The sequence below is a fragment of the Bos indicus x Bos taurus genome, chromosome 5 (assembly GCF_003369695.1).
Source record: "Bos indicus x Bos taurus breed Angus x Brahman F1 hybrid chromosome 5, Bos_hybrid_MaternalHap_v2.0, whole genome shotgun sequence".
Taxonomy (NCBI): domain Eukaryota; kingdom Metazoa; phylum Chordata; class Mammalia; order Artiodactyla; family Bovidae; genus Bos; species Bos indicus x Bos taurus.
In genome coordinates this window covers 10822122-10842843 of record NC_040080.1, presented here as the reverse complement: position 1 = coordinate 10842843, position 20722 = coordinate 10822122, and the positions used below count along the sequence as shown (strand labels likewise).

Sequence of the window (20722 nt, the reverse complement as noted above, 5' to 3'; positions counted from 1 at the left end):
AAAAAGTTCAAGCAGAGATAGAATGGGAGAGACGTGGGGAAGACAAGGTGCAAGCCAAGCCATCGTTCTGGGGTGTGCAGACAGCTGTACTTAGCTTCACACGGAGGGGGGCTCTCCCTGACGGGCATACTGATGTTAGACTTGTGGATTTCTGTCGCAAGAACTGTATCGCTAACAAGAAAAAGCCTCAGAGGTCTACAAGTACATGGCTAGAAGACGCTGGAGAATGGCACCTCAAATCTCTGGATTCCAACGTTTTATTAGTGACAACAGTAACGCTGAGATAATAATTGAAATAACTAACATTTATGTAAGTGCTTCCATTCGCCAAACATTCTTCTCAGCATTTCACAATCTAATTATCTACACGTTGCCCCCATTTTATAGAAGGGGAAACTGAGGCACAGGGAGGTTTAGCGACTTGCCTCCAGTTGAACAGGGGAGGCAACGGGGTGCAAACCAGGCCAGGCACCGCGGTCAGCATGCGTAAGCACTACGACGCTTACTTCATCTGCCTCCCGGCAGCCTGAGGGCCAAGGGAAGACTTCTGGAAACACTAAAAAGCAGGAGAAGGAAGAGCAGCCAGAGAAAGAACAGTCACAGAGGAACGAGAACGAGGCAAGTGTGGTCCAGGATCACAGAAGCCAAGAGCAAGACAGAGTTTCAAGGGAACAGACGTCGTTCCAAGCACTGAACAACGCGGGAACAGGAATGCTCAAGGATTCAACATTCGCAGGTGTGCTGAGCAAAAAGGGTCAGAAGGAGGGCCTGCCAACACCCGCAGAGAAGCGGGTCTGATGGAAGAGGGGGCACAGGGACCCATCCAGCAGCCCCGGGGACCCTCACCTCGGGAGGGGAGCGAGTCCTTGAACATCTCGTAGAACTGGGTCAGGTACATAACCATGGACAGCTTGTCCGGCTCCCCTACTGAGGCCATCTCTCTGCCTGTCATGATGGGAGAAATGCCCAGCTCTTTCTCAGCAATGTCGAAGGCCAGCTGGTTATTCTTCTCCACATTCTGCTCATCCAAAGAGTCAAAATCTCTGAGGAATAAGATGAAGAAGACATGTCAAGACCATGCTTGACAGAGCCCCAGACCAGAAAACAGTGTATCATGGAGTAGTCATTAAAAAGCCCAAGTTTAGGACCTCAGTGAAATTGGACAGCAAACCTATCTCACTTCTCAGCTTGCTTCCTCTTACTAATAAAATCAAATCATCCTCAGGAAGAACTCCAGATTAAAGATCTACCCACAAAAGACAAGAGGGAAAAGTTGGAAAACAAAACATTTCTCCAGTAAGGTAAACTTCTTACTAAAATGTAGGCTCAAGGAGAAGAGCTGTTTTTCTTATGTTTCCCCTGCACCTGCACGTGGTCTGCGTGTAGTAACCTCGGGCTCAACAGGGAACAGGTCCTGTTTGGATGAGGCTGTGTTTAAAAAGCCTGGAGCCATCACCCCCGCATCCACGGAGCTGACAAGCTGTTGATAGACTAGGTCGGCTCTAGTGAATCATACTCGGCCTTCTGCTCACAGGGAAATTCCAAAACTTTCCTCAAAAGGTTATTTCATTGCAAGGTCCCTGAGTTTCCCTAAGTACTTAGATTAACGAACATTTCCCACTGGGTTTCAGGCTTCCTGCTATTCAGTCAAGTAAAGACTGATAGCTTCCTTCATTAGGTGACTTCAGACTAACCGAGAAGGCCTTATTTTATGTTAACCTACTCACTTGTGTAACTTTTTCACTTGCTAAATTCCTTTACTCTGTATATTAAGCCTATTAAACTGTGGAGGCCTCATCCTGAGTGAAGTCACTACAGCCTGAACAGTGCCAAGTTAACGACTCCGGGCTTTGTGTGCATCAGGAGGAAATCCCCAGGCCTCTGGAGCCCCTTCGGTCCGTCCATCAGAAGTGCGGCCCCATGCACCGGCCAGGCTCCCTCTGGCGCTTGTGACCCCGGCCCTCTGTCCTGCTCTCGCTCTGGAGCAGAAGTGACTCGCCTGGTCCTCGTTGCAGCACTCCCGTGCCATTACCACAGTTGTCCCCAAGCTGCCCCCCAGAGAGGGTGACTAGGTGACTTCCACTCGCTTTATATCTGCCTCTACATGAGCCAGGGACCGGGCACCAGAGGTCACTTACTTTATCCAAGCAAATCAGAAATCCCCATTTCTAAATACCAGGTGAGGCTGCTTTATTAGCATAAACGGGAACTAGGTCTTTCAGGATTCCTTCGGTAATCATTTAAAATAAAACAGACACAAAAATGGGCCCGTAAGTGGACCTAATGATGAAAGGACACAGTCAGTCAAGATAATCCCACGTGCTCTGCTCGCTTCTGGATCTTTCTGCTTGGCTTCCATGGTTAAGGACCGCCTGCAGGGGCAGCTGGGTGCATCAGGCACCAGCTGACCTGGGTCGTCCTGCTGCGCTAGTCTGCGTTTGATGAGCACAGGACGCCCAAGAGAGGAAATGGCACCACACAGGGAGGTAAGGCCACCTGAGTGTCACGAGCTTGACACTCGCATAAAGTGCAGGAGACAGAAACAATGCGGGCAAGCCCCGTGAACGGAGCAGGTGCTCTGCCAGGAGGGACACACGTGCTTCGGGTCCCACCCAGCCAGACTCTCCTCGTGACCAGCAGCACTGGACAGAGAGCTGGCTGCATGCAGAGCTCAGCTGGGGCCAGGAAACAGGGCTTCTCTTCATGGGATGTTAGCAGGCTCAGGGGGTCCACTTCGCAAGTATGGAGACTTATACACTCAGTTGGCCACTACTGGGCCGAGCCACAGAGCGCCCGAGAGACAGAGCTTTAAACACGGCTACATCAAGACCAGTCACAAGCTGCAGAGGAAGCACTGCGCGACGTGTCCCGTTCTAGGAAAAGGCCACCTGAGCGCGGGGAATACGGATGAGGCCGAGCCTGGACTCACATCAGGTCAGGGCGGTATCTGTGTATGATGGCACACAGGGCCAGGCCACTCTTCCACGACATGGTGAGGTCCGTCACATTCACCCCAGCATAGCCATCGGTCTGCCGCTGGCACCAACCCAGCAGCTTGCTGGAACGAGCCACAGACTCTAGAACAACAACAACGTTATTATTGGAGGTGTGGTCACCTGGGAGCCTTGACAGAGAATCACATAACCAGTCTGAAAACATATTGAAGGCAGGGACAAAATAGCTGTCACTGGTTTTCAAAAGTAAGAAGCTATTTAACTGGTATTACATAATTTTTTTTTTTTTTTTTTGGCTACACAGTGTGGCTTATGGGATCTTAGTTCCTCAACAGGGGCTGACTGAACCCGGGCCCACAGCAGTAAGAACGCAGAGTCCTAACCATGGAACCCCCAGGGAATTCCCGTGAAGTTTTAGGTAGGCAAGAAACTCCCAATTTATACAGACTCTGAGGTCAACATCCATGCCCCAGATGACAGACTACCCGTGGGTGACCTGGACCCAAGCACACTGAAGCCCAGGGTCCCGGCGGCTCTCCAGGACAGGGTTGTGGAGGGAATGACCACCTGCTGACACCCTCACACCAGCGGCCCTGAGATCTTCCTGGAGAGCTGGCAGCAGCTGGGGGAGGAAACGCGTTCCCTCCAAATCAACACTTGGAGGACCCAAGAAGAAAGGTTCGGTCCTGTACTTTCCAGGTAAAAGCAACTCCGCAGGATCACACAGGCGGAGCCAAGGACCCCAGAGCGGCAGGCTGAGCCCTCAGCAAGACAAGCCGTCATGCCCTGAAACACTCGACACAGAGACAACACACATCCGGGGACATTTTCCAGTCACTGATGTGTCTCCTAAAATATGAAAGCCATTATAAAAATCCGTTTTTTGTAACTGCATCAGAAGAGTCCTGACGTAGAGCATTTAGAAGAATCTGGTAACTCCTATTGTGTCCAAAAAAGTCTGTTCCTTACCTTAGGCAGCTGAAAATATTTAACCTTGTACTGATCACTAAGTGCTTTGTGAACATAAGATAAAAACCGCATTTCTGAAAACCCTGTTTTAAGTCTTTCGGGGAAACAAATCCTGAAACGACACAGAGAAGCGCTGCTGGCGTCCTCGTCTGATCTCCTGGCTCCTAGACTAACTTCATTCAGGCGTTTCCCAAGTCTATGTCCATCGGCCCAGTGTGTACTGGACAACCTCAATAGTTCAGGCTCCAGAACGGCAGTGAACAAAGACACATTCTCCAGGGAATTCCCTGGCGTCCAGAGGTCAGGATGCCTTGCTTTCACTGACAAGGGCACGGGTTCAATCCCTGGTCGGGGAATTAAGGTCCCACAAGCCATATGGGGCAGCCAAACAAGACACATTCTCTGCTTTCAAGGAAGATGATCTTGATATTCCAACAGCACGTCAACTTCAAGATGCCCACGACAGAACTCAAACCTCAGAACAGAACCTTCAGCCCCACTTCCTTATTCAGGCTCTTCAGTGCTTCTGGCTCCTTAATACTCCCGGCTACCACTCTTGACACCCCGCTGTACACCAAGTGTTGCAGTGAACACCTCACCGCGCCCCCAGGTCCTCATAGCCGGAGTGAGGCACGATAGGCACCCCCATTTCAGACACAGAAACCCAAGTTCAGATGGCAAGGCACATCCTTCACTGACGGGCACGGCTAGACGGGACACAGTCTCCCTTCTCATCCACGGCCTCAACGTCAGGCCAGTGAGCCTGACATGGATGCAGCCCTAACTACCCACTCGGCCCGGTGCCCTCCTCCGCCTGGCTCACCTGCAGTGACCAGTCACTCTCCTCCAGAGGAACTCTTCAGAGGCCTCACCAGACACAAAATACAGCACGGGCTCTGCCTCGACCATCGTGTCCCGCAGGCTCGTGGTCCTCAGCTTCGAGGCCATGGCTTCTCCGATAAGACCTTCCCCGCAAACCTGGGCTGGCATGTGCACTCAAAGGCCCCCGCACACACACCCCGCCCTCTCAACAGCATGTATCCAGTTTCTCTCCACTCCCTCGTGACCTCTGAGACCAGGTTTCCCAGCCCTGAAGCACTGCTATTTCCTGGCTGTCGGGCTGACTTGTGTATCACGGGGCAGAGCAGTCACGTCCCGTCCAGTGCTGACGAGCACTGTGCACACCACAGCCCAGCCTTCACACAGAACACGCCGAGTTGGCTGAAAGGCCGAACCGGGACTCACCGTTGCGGGCCAGCTTTGGGGTGGTTCGGGAATTCACAAGGTTCTCCATCTCCAAATGAACGTCTTTTGTGTCTCCAGTATCATACAGATGGCGCACCTGGCAGGAAGGTTATAAGTCGTGAAGAAGGGAAATCACACACCAAGGAACCAAGGCCCACCTGAGAACAGAATGCCCACAGTGAAAACCTGGGCAATGTGTGGTCAGAAGGGGTAACGCCAGCCTTCACCCCTTCCGGGACGCAGCGGGTCACACACACAAACACGCGCGCTGTGAGGACCTGTGACAGACAGACACCTGGCCATGGCGGGAGGGGCTTGCTTAGTCTCTGCTGGGCCATGACTCCTGCCCAGTAACAGCAGGTTTCACCCCTAAACACAGAGGCCCAGTGTACAGTCTAGGACACAGATATCTTGAATGAGCTGCTTTCCCAATGTTGTTGGACTCTTTGGAATTACTGTGTTTTGTGAAATGTCACTCTTGGTGCAATAACAAGGCTTCAGACATTCTGAACTGGACGACAGTATTTTTCACTTGCAGAGTCTTATCTTCCCAAGTCCTCTCAAGGGACCAGTCGGTCTGCAGCACAAAGACCCGGGGAGCTGGGGTGGTGGTCTCCATGGCGCAGACAAGGAGACAAGGGCAGGGGAAGGGAGGGCCCGGGCACAGTGACTGGTGGCAGTGAGGCAGGTGTGCACCACACGCCCTGCCCAGGGCGCCAGGGCTGTGCCCTGCTCGTCACTGCACACCCGCCTCCCTGGGGGCTCCATCTGCTGATGGAAAACGCCTCCTCAGCCAACTCAGGGAGACGTCACTTGGTTCTTAAGGAAGGCTGTGTATGCTCGTATCCACAGGGTCTGACCGGGCCTGACAGTGGCCAGGTCATGCCCGACTGGCCAGGGACTCTCACCTGGCTCGGCCGGAGAAAGTTGACATTCACGTTGGGGTATCTGGTGACCGGGTCGATGCTGTACTGGCTGAAGTTCTTGCTCACGTTCTCAGGGGTGGTCTGAGGCAGCAACCTATAAATGCTTTCCCTGCAACAACGAACAATACGCTCAGAGCAGTGACAGCAACAGAAACACCTCTGATGATATTTCTATGTTCTGAGAGCCCAGGGCAGGGCCAGCCTTCCTCCTGGATGGGGTTCCCCCACCTCCACATCAGCCCTGCTTCCCATCCCCTCCACCTCCAGGATCCCACAGGCCCCAGCCTGCTACACCCTAGAAAGAAGGGCAAGCACACTGCTGTGGGCGGGAGCAAAGCCTGAATCTAATTTACTACTGTGCTCTGTTTTGGCAAGTTCACCAAATTTTTAAGAAAGTCACTGATGAAAAAAACTTGCCACTTGCAAAGGCCCCCTCCCACACATCCCGCCCACGTGTCCAGCTTCTCTCCACACCCTTGTGACCCCTGAGACCAGGTGTCCCACCCTCGAAGGACTGCCATTTCCTGGCTGTGACCCCTTAGGTAACTGTGACCCCAGAGGACCTTATGTAACAGACTTAAAATGATATGAACCCCGAATTTCACCCAGCATATCCTCTTCCTCTAGTTCTGGTCAAGGCACCTGTTCTTTATCAGCATGCAAATCCCAGGTCTTAGCTCATTTGCAATTATCTGCTTCAAAACATCTGACATTTGAGAAATGTTTACAAGTAGTTTGGTGTTTCCCTTTGAACTCAAAGGCATCTTTAATTAGTTCTAAGTTAGGACATCCCCAGCTACCACACTGATTTCATTAGTATAAGTCTCTCTAGTTCAAAGACAAGAAGGACTTGACACAGGATTTTCATACCCCTGTTTACATAACTGTCACAGAGGAATCAGAGAACACCCGGCAGTGTTACACAAAGATTCAGACACCGCTTGGAAGAGTTTGCTTTGGAGAGTGACAGGAGAACATCCCTGAGATAAGCGGTAGGTGTCTATGATTTTATGAATACCTATCTTACCTTTCTTCTCCTAAATAAGAATATATCATCAATTAAGGAGGAGAAACCTGAGCCCAGCCTACAACTGACGCTCCATCTCATCACGGAGGGCCCCTGCGGTTACCTCTCTGCCAGGACTTCCAAGGGGCTTGTCCCCAGAGACCAGCTACGCACCATCCAGGCTGAGTCCATAGCAGCCAGAAAGCCCCGGGCTATTCCTGTTCCCATTGGCCAAAAAGGCTAGAAGGAGATAGAAAACAGAGAATTAATTACCTTTTAATAGAGGGAAACTAAACTCCTGAGCAAAGAAAGCCTTTGGACCTGAGAGGACGTTCTAGCAGGACATATTGCCCTTCCCCCCAACAACCTGGCAGGTCCTAAACCTAACTCAGCAGGCTCTGAGCCCCTAGGTTGGACTCTACACGGCAGGATGACACAGACGCTCCCAGCCTGGGACCCCATGTTCCTAGTCATGCCGCCCCCAACACCCACTCTCACCTCCAGGAGGCTGTCCCCCACCAGAGCCACCAGCAGCTGGTGCCCGTTGTGCTCCCGCACCAGGGCTGCATTCTCAGAGGCATACATGCACGTGAAGTCAAACATGGCCACGTCAGGCTGCCCGTAGTGGTTGATGGCGAAGTCCAGCGACGGCAGCTGCTGCTGGGTGGAGAAGTCGGCTGCCTCCCGGGCGTAGCTCAGCAGGGCCTCCTGGTCCACATTCTCCCGGGAGAGCAAGAGCTCCGTGTCAGCGTAGTCCTGTCTCCAGAGACGGGGGGAGGCTCAAGGGAAGGCCACGGCCACACCACCTTCCCCGCCCCGAGAGTGGCTTCCTGTTCCAATAAATAAGTCCTCCACACAAATTCGGGAAGCGAGGGGGGCTTGTTTCTAAAGGAACACAGGTTTTGCCACCTAGAAACAGAGTCCCTGCTTTTCCATCGTTCTTAGAACAAGTCACTACTTGTGCAGTCTAATCCACTCCACCTCACGGAGCTGCTCTGAACACCAAATACAATGACTCATGGGATGGTGCCTTGTAAACTGAAAAGCATCCCCAGTTAAGGCTGCTATCAGCAAGCATCCTCTTCTGACAGCAACTGGACGACACAGGACACTCAACCTGAGTCTCCCATCAACCCCAAAGGAAGAACCCAAAAGCTTCCATGCCCGACGGATAAGAAGGTGGGGGCACCAGCAGCCCAGGGAACCGGCAAGAGATACACTGAGGATGGAACAGAAGCTTTCCAAACAATACACAGGATTCTGGAAGGCCCCACAGTAATCCACCAACAAAGAAAAATGATGAGAGAAAAAGGGCTCTCCACAGAGAGGACTGAGAAACTCCTCTGCTCTGGAGGTTCCTGCACACCGACCAGGCCTCCTCCTCAAGGGCGACCAGAGCTCCCCAAGTGTCTCTGAGGGCACCTCCAGCTGCCCAGACAAGATGGAAAGGGCAAACATGCACACTCAAGTTGGTTTGTTCAATACTTAGTGAGTAGCCACCATGGGCTCAGGATTCAGTGGCACACACCCTGTGTGCTAAAAAAAAACAAAAAAAACAAATAGGAAAAGTACATCAGGTTGCGCCAATCTAGATTGTTCCAACATAATGTCAACTGATTACCAGTCCTGACGAGGACGGTAGATGTCAAGTCTTAGCTTGGCCCCAAGGCACACCAGCAGGCTCATGAGTATCTCTTCCCGATGAAACATTCAACTGAGTATATCCCACCTTGGATATACTCCAGCGGCACGGGCTGCATCCACTGCTCTGCTCCCTTCTCCTGACTCACACAAAGGCCACGGGGCTGAGACACAGACAGGAGGCCCCCGAGGAGGAGACTGCTTCGGGCAAGCTCCCTGCTCCCCAGCGCTGCCCAAGGCAAAGCGGCAGTGTCAACGCATCACCACCCTGCAGACCTGGGACGCCCTGACACTCAGCCGCAAGTCTGTGCTGGGACCGCAGGGGCCTCGGTCAGCACGTCAGCACAGCAATAGTAATTCTCAAACCCAGACCAGCCAGACCAAGCAAGACTTAAGAAACTCTCCTGAGGAACCATCTCTGGAGGAACCATCCACCTGTGGCTCTCTGATTCCATTTCCAGGTCATCGTCTCAGGGAATGTCACACAATTAGTCATCTGAAAAAAAGGCTTAGCTGGCCCTGACTCCAGGTGAACAAGAGTCCTCACTGTCAGGCCACAAAGAGGTCCAAATAAAGCCTGACTGAGGCTCTGTTCCCTGGGCCTCTGTAACCAGATCCCAGAAACACCAAATTCCCTTCCCTCTATAAGCCCCTTCGCTCTACAACCCTCTCCCAAAGGACGACCTATTAACCAACCAATAATCAGCCACATGGGAATGTACCATAAGCCACAAACCTAAGCACTAAAATTACACTGAATATTTATGCACAAAATGCTACCTGAGATTGCTCTGCACAGCCCCACGCAGGAGTGGGGAGTAGGCAGTGCTGGCCGCGTGCTGATCCCTGTGAAGCTGGATAAGAGGCACACGGGGGTTCATTACCCAAGTCTCTCCACTTTTGTTCACACTTGATATTTTCCAAAATGAGATTTTTTAAAGTGTTAAACTAAAAAACATCAGAGGATTACAAAATACAAAACATCAGCAGAAGATGAGTGAGGTACTTGTTTTAATGACTTTGCAAGAAAAACTGATCAGACAATAAAATTCTTTATCTTGGTAATCACATGACCTGATACATAAAAAGAGGTCTAAAAGAAATCCGTGACTCACATGCAGTATCACCCCTTTGTCCAGTAAGCTCTGCTTCTTGGCAGTCATAACGAAGTAGTGTGTGTCATCTTTGTAGTAGACAATGTTCTCCAGGTCGATCCCTGCGACAGAGGACAGACTCACACGTGAGGGTCTGCTGAGAAGTGGGGGGATGACTGTTATCAGTCCACAGAGACCAGGGTCCTGGAACCCCAGGCAGGAAAGAGAAAACAGGTGTCTGAGCCCGATCTTCACACCCTGCCCGTTTGTTCACAAAAAGAGGGGGAAGCCTGGCCATCCTCACACTGCTCTGCATTTACCTGACACCCTGTTATCCCAACAACAGCCATCAACAGGAAGCAGAAACGTGAGGATGGGAAGAAGGGAGAGGTTAACCCTGAGGAAGAGGGTCTGAGTCAGTTCTCAGGTTAAGCCTCTTTGATACTCATCAAAGCAACGGGGGAATCTCCTAGACGCTCACGAGCAAGATAGACAACCAGATGCTGGAAGCAGAGAGTGCACTACTGGCTCTTTAACTCTATTAACCTAAAAAATTAGATGCAATGGTAAGAAACTGTGTTCTAGAAAACAGCTAACTGCAATTTGTCACACATTTTTGTTGCAGTGAATGTCCAAGTGAATCTATTCACAAGCTACCATACAACAGCCTCGTTTTTATCTGGCACGTGGTTTACTTCAGAAGCAAATGAACTCAGGAAAAAGAAAACACACTCAACACCTACAGTCTGCTTCTCAACAAACCAGGGCTCCCCACCCACAGCGACTGAGTGCCAGGCAGGGGAAGGGGTTCAAGCAGGAGGAGCAGCCCAGCCACAGCGATGAGCACAAAAGACAGCAGAGCAGGAGACAGAGGCATGAACGGCACAACGCTCAGAGCGAAGCACAGCAGTGCAGAAAGGGCAGAGGCCACAGCACAGCAGCAGCAGCAACGACCCCCGCCCCGCCAGCCCCCCAGACGAGGACCAGAGCGGTGTTCAGAGTCTTTCCTTCCGCCGTGGAAGTATTAACACCAACCTGTGGCTTCCCTCAGTTCCTGGAAAAATTTTTGGTTGAATATAAAAGCCACACCACTGATTTCTTCCACTTTGGCTTCTGCTGTTGTATTTCGGTTAATAAAATTTGCTGTAATGGCAATGGCCAATTTGCCACGGAATTCTTTCCGACGAAATCCTGGGAAGTGGGGAAGAAATTTTCAGAGGTGACAAAAGCTGGCCAGAGAAGCAGGAAGTTCACGTCAAACAGGAGAAATAGGAGGGGTTCTGATGGGGACATGGAGGAGTGTTGGGGGTGGGAATCACGGGAAATTGAGGGCAGCTCTCCTCTGTCTGGAAGTAAGGTTTCTACCTCCCAAAGCCTTCCCAATCCAGCAAGATGTCAAAGTCACCCACAGCTAACACACGCCTCAAAATCCGACGGGCCAGAGAAGCACTCAGTGTGAGGCTCCATCTGCTTGAATAAGTCAGGTCTAGATCTGCAGTGCACCCGGCTCATGAGAGCCTGTCTCCCTGCACCCAGAGAAGTGCCTGAGAGCCAGCTGGTGGGGCCTGCCATCCACCAGCACAGGCACAGACCAGAGGAGAGGTCTCAGGAGTGGGGACTCTGAGGACACAAGCTCTTACGGGGCTTGGGGAGGGCAACCCTTCCCTGGCTGTGAACCAGCAGGAGGAGGAGACTGCCCAGTACCTTCCAAGGTATTCCTGCGGCCATCCCCGCCGATGATCACTTCAAACTCATATTCTGACACAGGGTGCGTTTTGGGGTGCACCAGGGCCCGCCAACCTATTCCTGTGGACCAAAGTCAGAATGAAGGTCGTCACCAGACCCATTCATACACCTGAGATATTCATACACCCAGATCTCTAGATATCCAGGTGTGCAGATGGCACAAAATCCCATGTCAAACATAGCAGGCGTAAAAGCATGGGGCACAAACCAAAGAAAGAAAGAAGCTTTGAGGAAGGCTCACAAAGGAACGTCCCCCAGCACATGACCTTCTGTAACGGATCCAAGCACCCGGCATGTCTCATACTATGTCAGGGCCTCCTCATTAAGTCAAAGTTCCTCCACAGGCTGTACAAACGGAGAAGCCGTTTAACCAGCTCTGAAAACTACCCGAGACGCCTGTCGTCTCCCCCATAGATCGCATCTTTCTCACTCCTTCCAGCCCCTTTCCCTCCTTATTTGTACACTCACGTTCATTTTCTTGATCCTCGGGAGGCTCCACAAGTCCTCGGAATTCCACATTGACGTGGATCTCAATGCCTAGGATCAAGGCTACTTTCAAAAGTATTAGCTGAAGCTGACGGATACCTAAGTGGGCAGAAGATTGCACAAGTGAGGGTCCTCAGCGGGGCAGACAGTCAGCATCACTACCCCAGTTCCCCCACCCACCCATGCACGCCGAGTTTACTCGGCTGCTTAAAGTCACCGGCAGCAGGCTTTTCCCAGCCATGCCTGTAGCGTCTTTCCTTTCCCAGGGCAAATACAACTCAGTGCAGATGTTCCAGAGACACACATGGGGCCATGCCCACCTCTTGGGTTAGGTATTCCCAGCACACGAGAGCACTGAGACAGCAGGAGACGCGCTCCCTCCCCAATCCTCCCTGATGTGCTCAGAGCTCCTCCTCATCCTCCCTTATGTGCTCAGAGCCCTTCCCCATCCTCCCTGATGTGCTCAGAGCTCCCCATCCTCCCTGATGTGCTCAGGGCCCCTCCCCATCCTCCCTGATGTGCTCAGGGCCCCTCCCCATCCTCCCTGATGGGCTCAGGGCCCCTCCCCATCCTCCCTGATGGGCTCAGAGCCCCTCCCCATCCTCCCTGATGGGCTCAGAGCCCCTCCCCATCCTCCCTGATGGGCTCAGAGCCCCTCCCCATCCTCCCTGGTGTGCTCAGAGCCCCTCCATCCTCCCTGATGTACTCAGAGCCCTTCCCCATCCTCCCTGATGTGCTCAGAGCTCCCCATCCTCCCTGATGTGCTCAGAGCTCCTCCATCCTCCCTGATGTGCTCAGAGTCCCCCAATCCTCCCTGATGGGCTCAGAGCCCCTCATCCTCCCTGATGTGCTCAGAGCCCCACATCCTCCCTGATGGGTTCAGAGTCACAGTGACTGAGCAGAACCTGTGACGCTGACAGGATTCACCACAAAAGGTGAAAGATGGGCCCCAGGGGCACCTCCCACTGGACACAAAGGGCTGCACTGCCTCCTGAACTGCCCACGGCTTTTCTCACCTCGTACCTCACTGATGGCCACACATCCATACACGCTGAAAAGGGCACCCTCCATCCAACCTCAGTCTCTTACTGTCCCCCTCCCACCGCTGGTCCACAGATGTAGGAACCAAGGCTCAGAATGATAGGAATCGTGCTCCTGGTCACAGTGAGTTACGCATCTGTTCAGCGTCCAGTGGGTGCCTCCCAGGTGCCAGGCACGGCAGCAGCCCGGGACTGAGAGCGGGTCTGGGCTCTACAACAAACCCTGCCACGCACAAGGCAGACAAGTCCACTGATGTGACGACCCTGCCCTCTGCTAAGACCAAGATGCCGGCAGGCTGTGACAACATGCTAGGAAACTTGCCAACCCTCCTTGAGGTCATCTCAGTTACTTCCCTCCCCGCCCACCCTTCCGAGTCACACTCCCAGGCTCCTTAAATCCTCTGCTGGCACACACTATAGCTGTACACAGCTGAGTTCCAAGATGCTTTATACCGTACAGCCCAACCGACAGAGCGCTTCTGCTACCAGTGGAACGTGGCCTCTGTCGGCCAGCAGGTGATAAACTGGCACAATTGCTTTGAAGCCGATGTTTACAGGACACACCTGAAGAGCTCCGAACAGCAGCTCCTTGATAAGGCCCCCCTGAAACCACCAGTGACGATCAACAGACAAGACTTCAGCCTCATAAAGTAGACAGTCTGTTCTGAACCACTTTTCAGATCAGCATGAAAACAAAAGCACTGTCTGCATTAATGTCTACTGACTCAAGCACGGGCCCAGGCTGAGCCTGGAGGGGACCAGAGTCCAGCAGGAGCCCTGCATGCTGCAGACCTCACGAGAACCACCCAACGAAGGAATCCCACTATCGACTGGCCACTCACAGCCAGACCAGGAGTTCGTCCTTCTGATACCCAGGGCCACCCCCAGAGCATGTGCCCTCTCGTCAGGAGGCACCCACAGCAGTGCGTCACAGCGAGCCCACACCTCGGGCCTCTCCCTCTGGACTATGAACCACCAGAGGGTCAAAGCCCACACTGGAGGTCTGTTTCCTGGACTTGCCCCAGCGCCCATCCCGCCCACTGCCAGTGCTCAGTAAGAGCCCAGGATCTTAGAGCTCCTTAAGCTAAACTCATTTTGCAGGAGACACATTGGCACTTAAGAATCTCAGGTTACAGAACCTCTGGAAGGCAGGTACTCCAACTCCAAGTTGAGTGTGCTCTCTACACAACAGACACGAACGATGACAGGGCCCACCAGCTTCTAGAATCTGCCTGCCATTGTCCCCTGAGAAGTGGGCAGAGGCAGGATTCCATAGGAGTGCTGATCTTACTTACTGATGTGGTCGATGGCCCCAGCACAGAACTTGCCGTAGAACTTCTTGGCACCCAGACCTCGCAGGTCATGTATGGTGAACGGCCAGAGGTGCAAGACGTTGTTGCGGGAGAAGGCGTCTCGCTTCTCAATGACGACCACCTTAGCTCCCAGCAAGGACAAATCGATGGCTGTGCGGAGACCGCAGGGGCCGGCTCCAATGATGAGACACTGAAAGACATGGCTGCTTTCAGGGCAAAGGCAGCACTCTTGATCTCATGACTACCATTCCCTAAAACTCCCACAGGGCTATTCTCCCCATTACCAAGAAACCTTCACTCCCATCTGGGTCAGAGTGGAGTGCCCACAATGGCTTCAGAGAGAAGCTGTGAGCGCTCTGGATGGAGGAAGACTTGACTTTCACTGCTGGACAGAAACTCAGACAGGGCACCTGCAGATCTTTACCTGGGCCATGACATCAACACAGGATGAAACTCACATGTCATCTCTCATCAACAGGAGAAAACCTTTTGGAAGGCTTGTAAGTCAAGCAGATCTCTGCCTGCTTGAGGAGACACAGATCACTAAACACACAGCCAAGCAAGCCTGGGTCCTGGATGGACCTACCGCTTGAAAGACTCCCAGGAGGTAATCCTCAGGAGTCAGAGCTTCCTGTGCTGAAGAGAGTTCTTGAAGATCCATGTTCTAGAGAAGGACTCTGGCTGACACTGAACTAGTTCACATGCATGTCCAGAGGAGAGACAGGCACTGCCTCTGGCTTCAGATTCTCCTCATTCTTAATAAAACTCTAGAGTACACTCATAAAAGTATGCCTTTGAATTACTTGAATTCTGTGTATGAATACCTACCCAAATACAAACCCACACAGGGCAAGTTAAGGCTCATGAGATAGTAACAGCAGTCCTAACATCATCTCCAACTTCTGCAAAAGCTAGCTTTTCTAGCTTCTCACAGAAAGGGCTCTTACATAATGAGGAAAACACAGAATGTGTTATCCTTCTCCACTCCCCACGCCTCCTACAGCACACTTGAGTGGACATCTTCGGTCTTTGCCTAAGATTTCTCTAGATTGTGAAGCAAGCAAAAGAAATTCTTTGGTTTATAAAGCCTTTGCTTATCAACACAGGCCTCTGGAAAATGGATGAAAGGATGTCTGAAGCCTGTGGGAAATCCCCAAGTTGGCCAATACTCTGCACACCTTACCAGACACTGAGTCCAGAGGCTGCTCTGCCAAGCACCAGGCCACCCAGGCAGACAGGACCCCAACAGGGCCTGGCTACCTCTGTGCTCAGTGGCCTGCGTCCTCTAACAGCGTGAGAGTCAGCCAGAGCGGCAGCAAAATCAAACAGCCCCCATATCATTTGACTGCAGGGTAGTTCTCAGCAGCTGAGATGCCCATGTTCCTGTGTCAGTTCAGGGGTAAGAGCGGGGCAGGAGGAACGGTCAAATGAACACAGGCAGAGGACCCGCACGCGGGCTCAGCCCGATACCCCCCCAGGCAGTAGATGACCCCACCTGGCCTCACAGGCTACCTCCACCCAATGCCCTCTCCCTCTCCAGCGAGTCCCAGGCCCTACCTTGGTGTTCGTGCACACCTTTCCCTTCTTGTAGTCTTTGTGGCTGCCCCGCTTGTCCAGCTTTGCCCAGAGGGCCTTGGCTTTCCAGTAGTTAAGCTTGGACTTGAGCTTGTGATAAAAGGAGCGATGGTCCTTAGGCTTCAGTTCCAGGTGGTCACAGAGCTCTTGGAAGGCCTTGAGGGTCCCCTTGCAGGTGGTGGCCTGCACGAAGCGGTCAAAGAGGACGTGGGCCCGATTCGTGGCCTCGTTCTTACTCTCCTCCATGTCCCCACTCTCAGCGCCCTGGACAGGTGGGGCAGGGGGAGGGCTGTGGACCTGCCTGATGCCGTCACGTTAACCTAATAAAGAAAAAGGGCTGGTTAGCACATCCCGGTCAGTATCTAGAAACATGTTCTAGGAGACAGTTTCCAAGTGCAGCAGTCATTTGTTCGACAATGTAACACGCGGCCTGCCCTCCACACGCCAGGAACCATCTGAGGCCCAGGGAATGGAGAGGAGCAAGACCACTGCTGTCAGGGACATCACAGCTGAGCAGGTGAGACAGGCTTGCGCTCCACTGAGCATCAGAGAGAGAGGCACGGGGCTGGGGACACGGGCAGAGGCCCGGTCACAGGGAAAGGGTCCTCACCCAAGATGGGCCTCTGAGGGACAACAGCTGAGCTTTCCAGGAGGAGCAAGTGTCAGCCAGCAGGGGAGAAGTGCAGGACATGGAGAGGAAGGAAAGTGGAAGGCCTGCAAGGGAGACTTACAGAGGAAAGGACTCAGTGAATGCTGACACCAGGCCAAGGCGTGACAAAGAGAAACACTCATCTGGGGCGGGGGGCGCGGCGAGCTCCCCTCTGACCCTGGTACATCTGACCTGCCTTGGTGGAGGGGCACACTGGCCAGTCGGCCAAGGCTGAGGCCCAGGGGGCCCGGTGTCCAGGTGGGAGCCGCCCACTCGAGGCTGGCCAGATTGCACAGAGAGTCCTGGCAAGAGGACGGCCCAGGGCTCCGGCCACCCGTCTGTGCTGCCGCCCCTTCCACCCCTGAGATCTGAGACTCGCGGACGGAAGGGGCGGCAGCACAGACGGCTGTCTGGAGAGATACAGAGGCACGGGGTGGGTTGGGGGCGGGTAAGTGGACACGGTACAGACGCAGGGGAGGGTGTGGGGAGGTCTCAGAGGACCACGTTCACGCACCATCACCACCTAGAAGTACTGTGAGAGCTGGGAGGCAAGGGGCCAAGGGCCAGGGTAGTGGGGCAGCAGAGGAGCAGGGCAGGCCAACAGGACGAGCAGCGGCGTGGCCCGGGGTCCACGTGCAGACACCCCAAGGACACTGCTGCCTCCCTCAGCCCCACTCTCCCCTGAGCGAGTGAGGAGGTGAGAGGAGCCCTCCCGCCACAGGGCTCACTGCTGGGGCTCCAGGTGAGCGGCCACCCGGTGCGTCCCCGCCTCCCACTGAGCGAGACACAGGGCCTCACCGGAGCTCAGCTCTGTAGAAGCGGGAGTGACCCACTACCCAGCAAGGCAGCCGAGGGCGAAGGGAGCCACCAACTGTCTGCTGAGGATGCCACCTGCCTGCCTCCCAGCTCCGTCCAGAAGCAGCGCCACAGAAGAGACCCGCCTTCCGTCCTAAAGCTCTCAGGAGGTGAGAAGCCCCTTGGAAAGGATTAGTAACACTCTGCTTCTCCCCACACCTTGCCATGTATTACAAAGTTAAACCAGATCAACTGAGGGTGTGGGCGGTTTACTCTAGATACAAGGAACTGCCATTTCCAGGGTTTCCCTCGTCACCAAACACAACAGTCCTCATGTTCTCGTTGTTGCTGCTGCTCAGTCGCTCAGTCGTGTCTGACTCTTTGTGACCCCATGGACTGCAGCACGCCAGGCCTCCCTGTCCATCGCCATCTCCCGGAGCTTGCTCAAACTCATGTCCATTGAGTCGGTGATGCCATCCAACCATCTTATCCTCTGTCATCCCCTTCTCCTCCTGCGTTCAATCTTTCCCAGCATCAGGGTCTATTCCAATGAGTCAGTTCTTCACATCAAGTGGCCAAAGTATTGGAACTTCAGCTTCAGTCCTTCCGATGAATATTCAAGGTTGATTTCCTTTAGGATGGATTGGTTGGATCTCCTTGCTGTCCAAGGACTCTCAAGAGTCTTCTCCAACACCACAGTTCAAAAGCATCAATTCTTTCATGCTAAGCCTTCTTTTTGGTCCAACTCTTACATCCGTACATGACTACTGAAAAAGCCACAGCTTTGACTATACAGACATTTGTCAGCAAAGTAATGTCTCTGCTTTTTAATACATTATCTAGGTTTGACATAGCTTTTCTTTCAAGGAGCAAGTGTCTTTTAATTTCGTGGCTGCAGTCACCGTCTGCAGTGATTTTGGAGCCCAACAAAATAAAGTTCATCACTGCTTCCACTGTTTCCCCATCTACGTGCCATTAAGCGATGGGCCCAGATGCCGTGACCTGTTCTGTGGAGGCCAAAGGTGGTAATTCTTTACCTGACACACGCTGATCTGCTTCTCATCTCAAATACATCACTAACTCAACAACCTCCTATACACACTGCTAAAAACACAGCCTTTCCCAGCACCCCCAGGGCCAAGAGTTCAGCGAGAAATGGAACTGGAACTAACCTTCAGTCTCCCCAAAGCAAGCTTATTCTAGATAGCAGAACGCAGCAAGAGAAATACGTTAAAATTTCTCAAGAATCCATTATTTTTCTTACAAGCCAGTGGTCATCTTAGAAATGTCAGGTGGTCAAAGTTTTTAAGTGGCAGAAAAAACCAGATGTGTTTGTCCAGAGGTGGAGGAAAGGGGAACAGCCAGCCAGCGACTAGAAACCAAGGTGGCAGGGTGTGTGCTCCGTGGGCGCCCTCCTTGCCTCCTGCCCCGGGCGGGGCGGGACCTCTGCAGCTGTATCTGCTCCATTCCTGAGGCAGCAGAGGGCTCCCGTGATCCGGCCCCTGCCTGCCTACCTGTGTTCACAGGTGACTGGCACTCCTCCAGCCACAGTGTCTGGAAAGCACTGACCGCACCAACTCCAATCGCCCCACCTCTCGTCCCGCCTCTCGTCAAGAAAGAGGATGATTTTTCTTTGTTCCTAAAGAGCAGGAGCCGCCTTCCACTCCCTGCCAGGATGAGCAAGGAGCCCGAGGGACCTCTGTGTTTCAGCTGACCTCAACACACTCAAGATCCTGCAACATGCATTTCTAAAAGCCTCTCCCTCTCCCGAAGTCTCGGCATCTACTTTCAAAGAACTCTGAAGAATGGGCCAACACTCCCTGGCTGGCTGTGTGTTTGAAATAAATACCTCCAAAGAGCTGCCCATTTCCTCAAACCTCACCACACACAAACTCCTTCATTAACACCTGCCGCCCCACCCCCTCTGCTGATGCAAAGCGCTTTCAAATGAACAGGCTCCAGTCGGAGGCACACGCGGAGAAGTGCCCATCCACGGGAGTTCACCCCAGGTCACTAATGACAGCAGATAAGTGGAGGAAAGGTGGCTCCTGGGACAGTGTGACAGCCGCCCGAGGTAAGACTACACAAGATCAATTCCCTCGGGCTGCCTCAGCTTTCCTCCTCAACAAGCCAAGAGGCCACAGCAGAGACACTCCAGTGCCTGTTCTGCAGCTCTGCTGGCGGGACGTCGCGTGCGGCCTGGGCACTGCCCAGCGCTGGTCCACGCTGATGGCCGCTGGGCAGACAGAAGGCCCTCCACCATCGCCCCCATGCCCTCATTCCTTAAGGTCAAACCCAGGTCGTGCTCCCCCAGCCTCTCCTGAACCACCCATGGCTGTGTACGTCCCAGCAGCCTGGGAAAACCAACAGTCGTGATCGCAGGAACCTACAGACCTGGAAACCTAGCCGGAAGGTGCCAGAAATCCGGGGGGTTGAAAAGCCAAGGTGTGGAAGGAAGGAACAAGGAAAGTGAGGAGTCTGAGGAGGGAGGTTGGAGGAGTAAGGGAGGCCCGGTCTCCCGCGGCGGTGCGGTTTCTGCCGCTGGCGTTGCCTTGAGTGCTCCAACCTCGGCAGCTGACTGCTGACTCAGAAGCACATTCCTTGGCTGTGGAAAGGAAAGTGCTGGAGAGACAGCCTATGAAGAACACGCGGGAACAGAGTCTATGTTTCTATTTATAAGAGCAAGAGGCTGTCACTGACTCATGGCTGGTTTGAGAACACTCAATCTCTGGCTCTTAGAATAGATGGGTGGTTACTTGAGGGGTGGAGGAGATTTATTTTTAAAGATAGAAAAAGGAAAGAGAATCAAAACAACAAAATGACAGTTATACTTCAAGGATAAAAAATCAGAGCCAAGTTTGGTTAAATTTCTCCTGAGCTTCTCCACCACTAATATACCAGCATGTGTGCAAAGCTGACTCGTACGAAGGAATCTATGAAATGCTCCCTTCCTAGTGCACTCAGAGGCGCTGCTTGTCTGAACAGACCTTAGAAGGCAGGCAAACAGGAAGGCTTGTTTTAGAATGTCATTAGGAGGAAACTTACAGAGATTTCTTCGTGTTTGCGGAAACAAGGACCAAGGTGGCCAAACGCCTTGCGTTCTTGATCAGTCTCTCTAAAAAGGACCGCCCAGGCCATCACCATCATCTGTGGATGGGGACACTGAGTCCCTTGCCTGGGGCGGCTAACTAAATCAGACCATCTGGAAATGAAGCTCTTTGTCACCCCAACTGCTTCCCAGCTCTGGTCCCAAAGCCCTCTCATCCCTCAAGGCCCTGGGATA

The 20722-nt window shown here is 53.0% G+C and overlaps 1 protein-coding gene across 13 annotated transcripts in view; it reads right to left on the bottom strand.

Moving 5' to 3' along the window:
* The window catches only part of MICAL3 (microtubule associated monooxygenase, calponin and LIM domain containing 3), a 143591-nt gene that overhangs the window by 60457 nt on the left and 62412 nt on the right, over positions 1–20722 (bottom strand). For all 13 annotated transcript variants that reach the window (XM_027540865.1, XM_027540863.1, XM_027540867.1 and 10 more), the window contains exons 2-13: positions 15978–16315; positions 14403–14610; positions 12050–12166; positions 11540–11641; positions 10871–11026; positions 9857–9957; positions 7599–7856; positions 7225–7340; positions 6077–6203; positions 5169–5265; positions 2930–3077; positions 847–1043 (exon numbers count right to left, since the gene is read on the bottom strand). In XM_027540865.1, the coding sequence (XP_027396666.1) occupies positions 847–1043; positions 2930–3077; positions 5169–5265; positions 6077–6203; positions 7225–7340; positions 7599–7856; positions 9857–9957; positions 10871–11026; positions 11540–11641; positions 12050–12166; positions 14403–14610; positions 15978–16241 (1891 nt within the window). In that variant the 5' untranslated portion in view covers positions 16242–16315. The remainder of the gene's footprint in view (positions 1–846; positions 1044–2929; positions 3078–5168; positions 5266–6076; positions 6204–7224; positions 7341–7598; positions 7857–9856; positions 9958–10870; positions 11027–11539; positions 11642–12049; positions 12167–14402; positions 14611–15977; positions 16316–20722) is intronic.